The sequence below is a fragment of the Microtus ochrogaster genome, chromosome 6 (assembly GCF_000317375.1).
Source record: "Microtus ochrogaster isolate Prairie Vole_2 chromosome 6, MicOch1.0, whole genome shotgun sequence".
Lineage (NCBI taxonomy): Eukaryota > Metazoa > Chordata > Mammalia > Rodentia > Cricetidae > Microtus > Microtus ochrogaster.
Window position 1 is genome coordinate 62,803,500 of NC_022013.1, and position 14,286 is coordinate 62,817,785.

Genomic DNA, 14,286 nt, shown 5'->3' on the forward strand with positions numbered 1-14,286 from the left:
CTGGAGAGATGGCTCAGAGGTTAAGAGCACTGCCTGCTTTTTCAGAGGTCCTGAGTTCAATTCTCAGCAACTACATAGTGGCTCACAACCATCCATAATGAGATCTGGTGCCCTCTTCTGGTGTGCACACTGTATACATAATAAATAAATAAATCTTTAAAAAAAAAGTATGTGTCTGATTCCCCGAGTGTGTACCATGTGCATGCACTGCCCATGGAGGCCAGAAAAGGGCTTTGGATCCCCTGGAGTTGGTGTTACAGATGGTTGTAAGACACCCTAGGTGGGTGACTGAGCAGTCTCTAAAGCCTCTTTTTTGTTTTCTTAATGTCTGCCATTCTAACTCAGGTAACAGGAATCCTTTCTTTATTTTAAAAATATATATAATCTATTTTTATTTTATGTGTATTGGTGTTTTGAACGCATGTATCTCTGTGTGAGGGTGTCAGATCCCCTGGAATAGGAGTTACAGACAGTTGTGAGCTGCCATGTGGGTGCTGGGAATCAAACCCGGGTCCTCTGGAAGAGCAGCAGTGCTCTTAACTGCTGAACCATCTCTCCAGCCCTGAGAAACTCTTAATGTAATTTTAATTTGTATTTCTCTGATAGCTAGTGAGGTTGAACATTTTTCATATGTTTATTGAGCGTTTTAAAATTTCATCCTTTGAGACTGTTCATCTCATTACTACTTTTACTGACTGAGTTGACTAACTTCTTGTTGAGTTTTGAAAGTTCTTTGTATGTTCTAGATATTCATTTTCTGTCAGTTATAGAGCTGAATATGTTTTCCAATTCTCTAGGCTGACTCTTCAATTGACTAACTGTTTCCTTTGCTATGCATAAGGTTTTCAGTTTCATGATGTCTCATTTGTCGATTTATGGCATTATTTCCTGAGTTACTGGAGTCCTATTTAGAAAATTCTTGCCTGTGTCCATATCTTTTAGTGTTTTTCCCTTACTTTTTTTCCTTCCAAAATTCTCAGAGTTTCAGGTCTTGGTTCATTTGGAGTTGATTTTTGTGCAGGGTGAGAGGTGGGATCTAGTTCCATTCTACATGTGGGCATCAGCTTTCTCAGCAACACTCATTTCATTCTGTAGCCCAGGCTAGCCTAGAACTGCTTATGTCATCCAGGCTGGCCTCAGACTTGTAGCAAACATCCTGCATTAGTCTCCCGAGTACTGACGTGGCGAGCATGAACCATGAGTCTGACTGTGAAAGAGTTTCAGTTATGCGATGGAAAACAAAGTATTTAAAACCATTATTGCTAGAACACAAGTTCTTCAAAGGCATTTTTCTCTGCATCTGTGTTTTCTTTGCTTTATATCTAGTACTTTGGAATGTGCTCAGCACACATATTTGTTGAAAGAATGGTTAAGTTATATAATATAAAACACACTTGGGCTTTAGTTTATATACTAAACTACATTCACTCAAAACTATTTCAGTGTTCACTGTGCCTTAAGCAGAAGGACGAATCATATAGAAACAATTCATGCTACATTAGAAAATATACCCAGCTTAAAAACATGCTAAGTAAAAACATTATATTAGCATGTTTAATTGACTGTAAGAATACAACTGGAGAGTGCTGGAAGCTGGACATTACCGGTTCTTTGCCCAGGCATCCCTTGAAAAACTGAGGATCGGAAATTGGATCAGAGAGATATGATTGGAGGAGATTTAGCCGAAGACCCGTGGGAGGTTCATTGGTCATTTTTACTCCGTTCTGTAGAATTGTTACTGGGAACTAAGACAAAACAAATGAAGTATTATGAAAGATGACCGTCTTGAGCCCTAAAATTGCAAACATCACTGGATTAAAAATGAGTAGAGAAGTAGAATATTTCAAAATTTCTGAGAGTTTTAAAACTTAAGCAGAATATTTCAAAATAAAAAAATTCAAAAAATATTTAAAACTTAATCAAAATCTCTAATAGTTTAAAACCTAATTGAGAAGTACAGCACAACAGCTAAGTAAGCGCGCTGGGCTCTATTATAGGAAACTTACCTTTGGGGATGGATAGCTTGTGAGCCAAAGCCTAAAAGTTGAATTGCAGATTTCAGTTGAAAAATCTTCACATATTTTTTCCAGCGTGGGCATCCAGGAAACAGCAAGGTGACAGTTTTGTAGACAAACCCACGTTCCTTCTTCTATTGCAGCTGTAATCATTTTTGCTGCAACCGGTCCTTGTCCTTGCCCCAGCGAAATAGCTTGGAACTTATTTCCAGACATAGATTTATCATTTGCAAACTTCAGCAGACCTACGAGGGCAGAAATAAATGACACCATTTCTGTCCTGTTCTAGTTTACAGTTCCTGTGCATATGTGTTTCATCGTGGGAAAGCCTGGTTATCTTTCCTAGGCACCAGATTTGTTAACAGATTTACAATCATATAATAAATGCATACTCAACAAAATGTTTTAAATTATAAATTAAAAGCGTACAATATATGCTGGACACACAGTGCATTTATATAAATATACATATATACATATGTATGTATATACATATACATTCAGGCAAAACATACACTGACAATAAATTGTGTGTGTGTGTTGCAGTAATATACTTACTGGCCATAGGATCTGCTCCTGGAGACAGCACAAAAATCAAGGGAATGGTGCAATTCGAATCCAAGTAACTCTTTGTCAAATCAAATGGTGGCGGTTCTACAAATTTTTTCCCTAGTTTGTCGGTTACATAATTTGTTATAGCTGGGGTTATCTGGGAATAGAGAAGATATAGTCTTTTGAGAAAGTTTTATTGCATACCACAGATTTACTGGAAAACAAACAAAAAACTATAGCATTGCTGCAGCCTGCAGGGATCATGCAGTGAGACTGCAGCCGACCAGAGAGAAGGCTGACCCACCAGAACAAATGTGTTCTGATGAAGGCAAACCCAGTTCTCAGGGCACTGGCCCCACCACCTTTTGCCTATCGACTGATTCTCACAGTGGATCTCTGGTAAAGCCATAAGCACTCTCCCTTGCTGCAAGTTTCAGCAGAGTATGGACAAGCGGGCACAACTCTTTCCCATATACTGCCGTACTGGGTCATTCCCCCCAACCCACTGTGTGGGACCTCCAGTGGGAAACTCAGTCACGCAGTCAATAACCCTGGTTCCCACAGTCTAATCTCTGCTTCATTCCCTGAGATACATTAGAAGCTGGAGATGTGACAGCTCGGTGGTTAGGAGCAGGGGTGGGGTGTGACAGCTCAGTGGTTAGGAGCAGGGGAGGGGTGTGACAGCTCGGTGGTTGAGAGCACTTTTTGTTTGGCAGAGGACCTGGGCTTGGTCCCCAGGACCCACATGGCGGCTCACAGTTGTTTGTGACACCAGTCCAAGCTATCCAATTCCCTCTTCTGACCTCCACGGGCACTCGGCATCACATGATATACATACTTACATACATACATGCAGACAAAACATTCACACTCATAGAATAAATAACTCTTGAAAGGAAGGAAGCAAACATAACCAAATATATTAGGCTACCTTGCCATTTGTCTTTGGGCTGTTGGGAGTGAAATTAACTTCTTAGCAGCTGTACTTTTTTGTGTCTTTATTATAGTGTGTTATTTTATATTCTTATAACCATTATAAGAAACATATAAATTATAACCATACTTAGATCTAATATATTGCCTCTCATGCTGCTATATAAATAAACAAAAGATATCTTTTTAAGCCATGAAAGCCAAATATTTGGTTAAATAGTAATCTACACTTTGTTGCTGAGACTAATATTTGGATCAGTAGACTAAGTAAAGCTGATTTCCCTCTATAAAGCAATGTGGGTCAGTCTCGTCCAATCAGCAGAACAGGTTACAGGACAAAACGGCAGGGGGAAGATGTCTTCTCAGACTGCCTTTGGATCTGAGCAGCAATCTCAGTGTTTCTCTGAGTCTCAGGTCTGTCTCCCAGGCTCCCTGCAGACTTACCAGCTTCACCATCTCATGACCCACTTCCTTAAACTCAATCAGACTAGAAAGCCCCACATGGCACGCTTTAATTCAGTTTAGTTCAACCCACTTTGTAGAAATTGACTGACCTTATAATATCCGCCCGTGCAGTGCTTTGAGTCCTGAAGATACACAGCAAAACAAGATACGGATTTCCAACATCAAGAGTTCCCTCGTCTATCCAGGAGACCCTAACAAATCAACAAGTACTGTGTGTTCTAGGGGTGAGCTCAGTGGTGTGCACAGTAAGTTCAGCCTTCAGAGCATGGATGGCAAAACAGTGCCCCACAAAGGGCGGGACTAACTCTATTGCCACCGAGAGCCAATCGCGAGGCACAGATAGGTGTTCCCAGATGCAAAGCAAAGCAAGACTTACCAGGTCAGTTCAGCAGAGGTTCTCAATCTTCACGAGGAAACTACCCTTAGTTTCCTAAAGTTTTCTTAGCTTCATAAACGTATACAACTTTGAAACTTTTTGACACTTAGCTTACACAGACATCGCACAGTATTCAAAACCATTTCCCTTTCTGCCCAGCTCCACATGATTTCTTTCTTCATTTAAATTTTTATTATTTTTATTGAGGATTTTTGAAGCTAGGTCTCACTCTGTAGCCCAGGCTAGCCTGAAGCTCCTAGCAGTCCTCTTACCACATTTCTATAAGCAAGACCCAGAGAAGTGGAGGAATTTCCCCCCTTCTTCACACCCTGGCTAAAATCGTAAGCAAATTCATTTCCTTTAGCTTATTGTTGTTTCTAGGTTTTCACTACCAGTCAAGGAGCAAATCTCGGATTCTGGCTACACAGTGTTCGCTGGCTAAGAGGCCGCAATGGACTACAGTGTCATCATGCGTAACAAGGCTGTTGTCTTTAAGACTGGCATGACACAAACTGCAGTTTATCTGAATCTCAGACTTGTCTTTTACCTTATCAGGCCTTAAACATCGAAGAATTATTATTTTCTGCAATTCATTCAGCGTCTTGTCCATTGGTTCTGGAAATTTCACATTGTGCGGCTCTTTGCTGTCATAGATCTCCCGCCACTCCTCTGTGTGCTCACAGAAATGCTCCCTAGTGGAAAACCATTGTTTTATTGAGAAATATTTTAAGAGATAATCGAGCAAGGGAAGAAATAAGACAGTAAGGGGACCATGTTAAAATCACTAGGCTACAGGAGTTACTCTTTTGTTATTGTTTGGTTTTTTTCATGACAGGGTTTCTCTGTGTAGCCCTGGCTGTCCTGGAACTCACTCTGTCGACCAGGCTGGCCTTGAATCTCTGCCTGCCTCTGCCTCCCGAATGCTGGGATTCAGGAGTTGTTCTTGAGGGGAGGCAGGGAATGCATTCTATGTAGGAACAGGTAAATAAACACTTCTGGCAGAGGAGGAGAAGATGTGAGAGAAGAAGCCAGAACCCCTGATTCAGGCGGTGCAGTTCTAGGGAGATAATCCTAGGGACACGATTCTCCTACACCTGCAGGGCTCTGGCTTCAGCGACCTCACCCAGCTGGGAGCTCCTCTCTGACAGATGCAGCATAGCGTCATTTCAGTCCTAAAAAGAAAGGCCACTTTTCCTTGCTCCCTGGACATAGAAATTGTAACAGCTTCACAAAGGAGAGCATCATGTAAAGAGAAATGGAGAGTGATTCGAAGAAAAATAAAAAAAGCCAGAAGTGGGTTTTTTCCAGTGTCATCAATGACTGCCAAAAAAGAAATGTCATCATGGTCTGAAACATTTGCAGCTGATGCCCTCCACCCACTTTAGGCCTGGATGCTTCTGTGCTCACTTGAGGTCTGGAGAAAGTAGCTGAGACAATGCCTGTGGCTCAGTGTTCCCTGCCTGGGTAGGCGGGATGGAGTCTGCTAGGGGTGCACAGGCAGGAGAGCATGGTGGATTCCTGCTGCCATACACAGATACTTCCAGGCTGTGCAGTGTCCTGCACGGCAGATTTAGCTATTACTCAGATAAAAAGGGTTTATGTGCTGCATGCTCCTCCTACCTGGTGGTCCCAGAGCTGGCAGTAATGGTACCTCCACCATATTCAAAGGCGGAGAGTGGCAGAGCCAGCATCCAGAGCCGCTTCAACCAAGCTGCTTACCATTTTAAAAGTGCTCCTGGTCAGAAAATAATTACAGTTATGCAATAAAGACAGATTTGGATAAAAAAGACCTCTAAATGGCTCAAAGTGTTGGATAAATATATGTAGTCTTGGGAGAGAGAAGAAAAAGAATATAGACAGTGATAAAAGGAAGTAAATGGCTATAAAAAGTCTTTAAAGAGTCAGAGTACAGACAGTCATAGATAAAAGGAGTAAAGAAAAATAAGCCACGTAAAGATGGAATATACACAGAGAGTCTGGATTATGTATATTATTGTGTTGAATTTTTTGACTGTGAAAGAGCTAAGTACAGAGAGACATTTTATTGCACAATTTTGTTATATATATATACATATTTCTGCTCTTGATTAATGTATTGTGTTTGTCCAGCTCACTTAAAAATGTAATGTATAATTAAGAAATATAGGTTAATAGAGATAATCATCTATAATAGTGAAGCTTGTAGTCATGTTAGTTAGGTTTTCTAGATATATATAGATATAATTTAGTTAGATAGATAATCTTTAAACCTTTCCAAGACCTATGGAATGTGGCATTTAAAATATTTTAAGAACTTAGGACTTTTCATCACAGTGAGACACATCTGCTCCTGGCAGCACCAATCTACTTCAAGAGAATGATGGGCATCAAAGAGGTTCCTCATGGAGTTTGTTAGCAATTTGAACAAGAAACTGCTCTTGCCTGGACTGCTTGATGTTATGCTGTATGAACTGGACATGCAGGACCCACAGAAAAATGACTGCTGAACTTGCCTAATAGTGAGAAAGTCCTTCATTGTTCCTGCTTCATGAAAGAGTCTGCCAGACATTCTGCAGGGCACAGAAGAAAGTGACTGACAAACTGCCAATATAGGTGGTACTGTCTTTAAAATTTCCTGCTTCATGGAAAAGTCTGCTGGATACTATGGGTGTGTAGGCTGAAAATGGATGCCACAATGTTACAGAAGAACTTTGGGTGACTGTCCAGGCAGCGAGATGTCTCTTTTAATTCTAGAGTTTTGGAAGTTGTTTACAAAGTACTTCTTGTTTACTTTTATAGTATATATACTATATAAGTATATATATAATTATATAATAAGCATATAATTATATAATAAGTATTATATATTATATATAGCTAATATTATATCCTTCTGGAGTCTTTGATGGAGTTGAAGAATAGATAGTTATAGTTTTTCTTAGGTATGATAAAGGTTAGATATAAATATTGTAATTATAATTCTTGCTTGATAACTGTTTTGTCGTATGTAGTTAAAGTTAAAATCTTCTTCTTTTTTTTTTTAGACAGAAGAGGGGAGTCCCATCTGTATGCTATGTATTGCCATTGGTTAATAAAGAAGCTGCTTTTAGCCAATGGCTTAACAGAATATAGCCAGGCTGGAAAAGATATAGAGTAGGCAGAGTCAGAGAGACGCCATGTAGCCACCCAAAGGAGATAGATGCCCAAGAACTTTACTGGTAAACCATGAGCCTCGTGGTAAAATATAAAATAATAAAAATAGGTTAATTTAAGCTATAAGAGCTAGCTAGCAATATGCTTAAGGTATTGGCCAAGCAGTGTTTTAAATAACATAGTATCTGTATAATTATTTCAGGTCTGGACAGTTGGGAACGAACAAGCAGACTCCAGCATCAGGGGGAGAAGGGAGGGTGGAAGGGGAAGAGGAGGGGAGAACTCCAGGGAAAGGGATAGTCGAGATGGAGGAAGGATAGAAATGAGAGCAAGGAAAGAGATATTTTGACTGAGCCATTATGGGGCTGGCAAGAAACCTGGTACTGGAGGGATTCCCAGGAATCTACAAGGATGACCCCAGATAAGACCCTAAGCAATGAGAGGGTGCCCGAACTGGCCTTGTCTTGTAGTCAGATTGATGACTATCTTAAATATCACCATAGAGCCTTCATCAGCAAGTGATGGAAACAGAGGCAGAGACCTGCAGCTGAGCACTGGGCTGAGCTCCCAAAGTTCAGTTGAAGAGTGGGAGTAGTGAGACTATGAGCAAGGAAGTAAAAACCATGATGGGGACACCAATTGAAACAGCTTACCTGAGCTGATGGGAGCTCACTGACTCCAGCTGGACAGTGAAGGAACCAGCATACGTCTAAGCTGGTACCTCTCTATGTGGGTGATTGTTGTATGGCATACTGCGGGGCCACTGGCAGTGGTGCCAGGATTTATCCCTACTGATCAGCCTGACTTTTTGGAACCTATTCTCTTAGGATGGATACCTTGCTCAGCATGGAGGAGGTAGTGCTGAGGGCCTTGGACCTTCCCCAGGGCAATGTGCCTTGCCCTCTCCAGGGAGTGGATGGGGTGGAGAGGAAAGGTAGGTGGAGGGAGTGGGAGGAGGGAAGGGAGTGGGAGCTGGGATTAGTATGTAAAATTGGGGAAAATGGTTTGTTTTCTTTTTTTAAAAAAAAATAAAAGAAAAAATATATAAAGATTTCTTTGGGTCCCTTTGCAGGACTGGAGCAATGATCAAGAAGATACACCCTTGCCAGTGATGAGAACAGGAGACAGAGATTGGTCAGGTAGTTCAGGACAGAGACCTTGGTTCCTGTACGTGGCCAGCAGCAGGAAATATCTGTGGTTTTGTGCAGGCCAGAGGCTAGAAACGTCAGAAAAAGCAGGGCGGGCTTGATTCCTACTTTGGCTTTTTACCTTGTTTCTCTCCTAGATGGACACTCTTGTCTGGAAACTGAGAGGCATCTTGGGTGAGCGACTGGACCGTCCTGCTCTCCTCTCCAAGTCTCACCCAGTTTCTGCATAAGCCTGACAAAACCCTCCTAGGCTGGACACTCAATAGCAACTTGATCCCTGGAAACTGTTCCTGCTGTCCAGGAGCTCTGCCTTCCTCATAGTAAGTTTTATATTTGAATCTATTCTAACACATTTAAAGCTCACCCTTCTGGAGTTCGGGAATTTTGTTTTTCAAGTTTACAAGACAAGAACCTGAAGCCATGGACTCAGTGGAAGTTGTGTATGTTTGTGAACGTATACACCCTAACTCCTGGGTGAAAGCCCACCTGAGGCCAGGATCCTCTGTCACACTCAGAGACCCCTTTTTTGATCTTTTCTCGGTGTCACTAGGGTAATTAATTACACACATTTCTTGCTCTAAGCCTTCCTCTGTAGAACTAAACCTCATGCCAGTACACTAAATATGGGCTTGAAGGGATGATTCGACCCCTGTGTTTCTCTTCCCAGCGTGGCACTGTTACTTGTTTCTTTCATTGGTTGATCGGGACAGATGACAGAGTTGCAGGAGACCTTGCTTCTGTCTTAAAACTTCCTTACATTTATGTGAAGTGTTACATTATGTAAAGAGCCTGTCTTTCTACTAACCAATAAACTAGAAAGAATCATGGAAAAAATTTAAATTACAAATTTAGTATTACCATTCAACGTTAAGTAATCAAATGTACACAATTACCTGAGTCCTTGGAAGACGGCAAGTTCACTTGCTCTACAAATCTCCTCCCAGCTTTTATCCTGTAGCCATTCTGGAGCGGGATTTTTTTCGGCACTCTTAAGACTCACTCCTCCAGTTAAAAGAAACATCAATTCCTGGTATTCGATCTCTTTCTTGGCCCTGCGTTCCCAAACAATTGTAAACTGTTGTAAACGGTTGATATTAAAATGGAATTAAAGCAGCTTCTGTGTCCAAGCCTGGATAGAGTAGCTCAGGCTGTACTTAGCCTCACAACTAATGAGACAACAGCTGTTGTGGGAACTCAATACACCGAGCAGAATGTAGCCACTAAGAGACAGAGAAGGTGGCCTATGGTTGCCCCGCTGTCTTCCCAGTGACATTCCCCAGATGCAGAGCAGAGGTGGTAAAAACTAAAGCCTGGCAGTGTTGTTCAGACAAGAGGCAGAGTGGAGGAGGGCTTGTCAGTGGACCCATCATGCACTGCTGATAGTGGCTGTAGCTCTGCTGCTTAGGGACCTCTGCTCAGGTAAAGCTGACTCTTTACCTATGCTACAGAAAAGAATGTCGGGGTGGAGCAAAGTTAACAAACACACTTCCAAAGCAGAGATAAGGAAGAATAAAAAGGCACAAAAAACTTAGGGTACTGGGCAGGGGAAAGGAGTCTGCTGGCAGCCTGTCAGAAAGGAGTCTGGGAATCTCACACAAGTCTGCTTAGTCTTTGAGTACAGTAGAAACATCTTAACTTTCTCTGTGACCCTTGTGACCTAGGATTTTACTGTATCAGTTGTAATCCCAGTAAGGTACTCTAGGAACTATGTTCTCATTTACTGAAAACAAAACCCTCTGAGATGTAACTTCAGAATGCAACAAAACCTGGCTACTGTAAAGATACAGAATTGCAACTCTCTTGGGAAGCCCATAGCCACACCTATGTATGTCTTATTGCTTTCCTTAGTGGCACACTTTCTATTAAGTCCTGTGTTTAAAATCCATGCTCAAGGCATCTTCTAGCAAACTCAACTCTGATGCTGGCCCATCCTGAAACTGTTTCCTGCAGTGAAGCCAAGGATCAATGACCCAGCTTTACCTCACTGAGTTCCTTGACTACTCAGTCTGCTGGTGCTAGGAGGGGAGATGGCTCTGCCCCACCACTGCTGACAGAAATAAGAGATTGTACACACTTTAATTCAGGTGGCAGGGGGACAGGGAGAACACGTTTACTTAATGGAAAATAATAGCACACACCTCCTGTACACAGCACATTTCTAGAGTGATGGGTGCCTAGGTATATCTAGCAGATACAACAGTTGTGTGTTTTGAATGGATACTGTTAAAAGCATATAATTTGTGACAAGGATTAAAGATTAAGCAATATATAATTGAAGTACAAAAATATAAGCTAACTTGTTTTATTTTTTAAATCTCTCTCTCTCTCTCTCTCTCTCTCTCTCTCTCTCTCTCTCTCTCTCTCTCTGTGTGTGTGTGTGTGTACTCACTGCATTCATATATGTGAGTATTGGCACATTTGCCATAACACATGTGTAGACGTCTGAGGATGACCTGGGGTGTTGCTCTTTGCTGCCCAACCTGTTTGAGATAGGGTCTATTTGTTTGCTGCTTTTTATGCCAGGCTAACTGGCCCATGAGCTTCGTGGGTGTCCTCCTGTCTCCACCTCCCACCCCACCTGAGAGCTTTGGGGTTATGGATGCTTCCGTGCCACCTCTCCGTGGTTAGCAGAAATTCAGATTTAGGTCCCCACACTGGCACAGCGACCCACCTCCCGAGTCATATTCATTTTTCTTATGGTAAGTCAATTTCTTTTGTAAATTAAATTTTGAGGTGGTTTTATGAATTCACTGTGCTCAAAGGGCACATACATCCTGATCTCAAATAAACATAATTTTTTTTCTTTCTATCCTTGTTTGAGATGGCTTTAGGAAAATGAACAATATACAAGGCAGACCTATAGAATAACACCTGACTTAATGAGTGGATAGCTATATAGATAAAAGGTAAAGTTTGACATCTATTTTAGATTAAACCCACAGATCTGTTACGTCTGGCTTAGATCTAAATGTAAAAGGAAAATAATGAAATTTAAAGATAATTATGAATATCTTTATATCAGTGGAGTTTTCACTAAGCACAGGCCACAAACCAGACAATATTAAAATTAAGAATTTGTGTTAAGAGCCGGGCGATGGTGGCTCACGCCTTTAATCCCAGCACTCGGGAGGCAGAGGCAGGCGGATCTCTGGGAGTTCGAGACCAGCCTGGTCTACAAGAGCTAGTTCTAGGACAGGCTCCTCCAAAGCCACAGAGAAACCCTGTCTCGAAAAACCAAAAAAAAAAAAAAAAAAAAGAATTTGTGTTAATTAAGAGAATGAAAAGGCATTCTAGATAGTGAGTGACAGTTACACATTGTTGATGGGTTTGGATCTATATTATATAAAGAACTCATATAAGTCAGTTAGAAAACAACAAAAATCCAATAGGATAAATGGAAAGTGATAAAGATTTCTAAAGTCCCTGTGTGTGTGCACACACACACACACACACACACACACAAAGCTTGACATCATTAATCATCACAGAGATATAAGTTGAAACCACAAAGGAATAGTGCTTATCACATACTGAGACATACTTCGAAATGACAACAGATGACCATACTTATAAACCAGCACTTGGGGAACTGAGGCAAGAAGATTATGAGTTCAAAGCCACCATCCAGCCATTGAGGACCCTGATGCGAAGAGAACAATGCAGGATTTGGTGCAGACCTAGAACAACAGGAACTTGACTGCTCAAGGGATACAAATCGGGGCAGGCAAATAATTTACATGTTTCTTTCTAGATCTCTTCCAAACCAAAGTGTGTGCACTAGAGCACCAAGATCTTCATAAGCAGTGTTTGCAGCATTGTTATTTAGATGATGCCGAGGGACAAAAACAGACAGAATGCCTACTTTTGGATACTGTTTATATAAAAGCAAAACTAAACTGCAAGATTGGAGAATAGAAGAGCAGTCACCCTTAGGGGGCGGACAGGGGTGAAGCTCACAACGGTTCAGGGATGATGAGACCATTCTATTTCCAAGTTTACCTTTGTAAGAGCTGACTTAACTCTGTGTCATATTTTATGAACATTTATGTGATATATAAACATTAAGTATTAAAAATAAACACCAGAACATCAATATTATTGTGGAAACTATTGTTATGAGGGAAATACTGAATTAAACCAAGCAAGGCATTATTCTATTCTCTAAGAAGTCATTTTGTAGATTATATCGCAAGGCAAGCTTTTATTTATTTATTTATTTATCTATCTATCTATCTATCTATCTATCTATCTATCTATCTATTTATTTATTTATTTATTTATTTATTTATTTATTTATTGTGGGTTTCTCTGTGGTTTTGGAGCCTGTCCTGGAACTAGCTCTTGTAGACCAGGCTGGCCTCGAACTCACAGAGATCCGCCTGCCTCTGCCTCCCGAGTGCTGGGATTAAAGGCGTGTGCCACCACCACCCGGCTTGCAAGGCAAGCTTTTAAAGTAAATAAAATATGAAAATACAAGTCACTTACAGAAGAAGATTGGCACATAATAAAAAGGAGAAGAGTAGCTTGTCCTTCTCAAACAGCGATCGGCAAATGTTGCAGTATAAGTTGTATGTGAAGTGGTCATTCAAATATCGCAGGCGCTTTTCCAAAATTTTGGATTTGTTACTAAAATGTTAAAAAAGAAAAAAATATGTTATCAAATCAAAATAGGAAAAATAAGTGACCTGAGTTAACTTATAACAAAATGGTTTAAATTTATTGAAGTACTCATAACTAGAAACATTTGAAACTACTCATAGACAAATGTAAAGCTTTTTAAATCTGAGTATTTGCTAAGAGTCCTAATTACTCCATATTGTAACTGAAACATACGTCAGTTCTTCATCTTGACATTCCTCCATCATGAGCACTGTGTAAATTCACATTCTAAGCCACAACTGGGAAATTTTAGGGATTTTGATTATTCAGGAGACATTGTTCTACCAAGAGCTCACACAGAAGAAACTCCTTACGGTACACATGTGAGCTCAAGTCCCATGTTTATTCTGCTCCGTAAGTGTAGAACTTACCAAATACAAGATGCTGTTCTCAACACTCTGAAAACATCTCACTTAATTCCCAAAGCAACCAAAGGAGACAAATATAATTATTATTCTTATAGAAAGGGTAACTTACTTTCCTATAGTCTTGTAGCTGGTATGAGGTAAAACGGAGATTGGAAGACCCTAAAACCTGTATATTGTAACAGTTAAACTTGGTTGTCAACTTGATGGATTTAGGACCTTGTTGTAAACTAACCTCTGGGAATGTCTGGGAGGTTGTTTATATATATATATATATATATCGTCAGCTAAAAGAAATCTTGAAGTCAGGTGGTGGTGGCATATGCCTTTAATCCTAGCACTTGGAAGGCAGAAACAGGCAGATCTCTGAGTTCGAGGCCAGCCTGGTCTATAAAGTGAGTTCCAGGATAGCCAGGGATAAACAGAGAAACCCTATCCTGGAAAAACAAAATAAAAGGAAGAAAGAAATGAAGAAAAGAAGGAAGGAAGGAAGGAAGGAAGGAAGGAAGGGAGGGAGGGAGGGAGGGAGGGAGGGAGAGAGGGAGAGAGGGAGGGAACACTTAAAAGACAGAAAGAAGAGCCAGATGTGGTGCCACATACTTTAGTCTCAGCACTCAGGGAACTGGAACAGAACAATTGCC

The 14,286-nt window shown here is 40.8% G+C and overlaps 1 protein-coding gene across 1 annotated transcript in view; it reads right to left on the reverse strand.

Moving 5' to 3' along the window:
* Nucleotides 1–14,286, reverse strand: part of Dnah12 (dynein axonemal heavy chain 12) — a 164,246-nt gene that overhangs the window by 21,178 nt on the left and 128,782 nt on the right. Inside the window, exons 61-66 of the mRNA XM_013346907.2 lie at nucleotides 13,107–13,247; nucleotides 9,515–9,673; nucleotides 4,889–5,033; nucleotides 2,574–2,724; nucleotides 2,007–2,260; nucleotides 1,605–1,745 (exon numbers count right to left, since the gene is read on the reverse strand). Of these exons, the coding sequence (XP_013202361.1) occupies nucleotides 1,605–1,745; nucleotides 2,007–2,260; nucleotides 2,574–2,724; nucleotides 4,889–5,033; nucleotides 9,515–9,673; nucleotides 13,107–13,247 (991 nt within the window). The remainder of the gene's footprint in view (nucleotides 1–1,604; nucleotides 1,746–2,006; nucleotides 2,261–2,573; nucleotides 2,725–4,888; nucleotides 5,034–9,514; nucleotides 9,674–13,106; nucleotides 13,248–14,286) is intronic.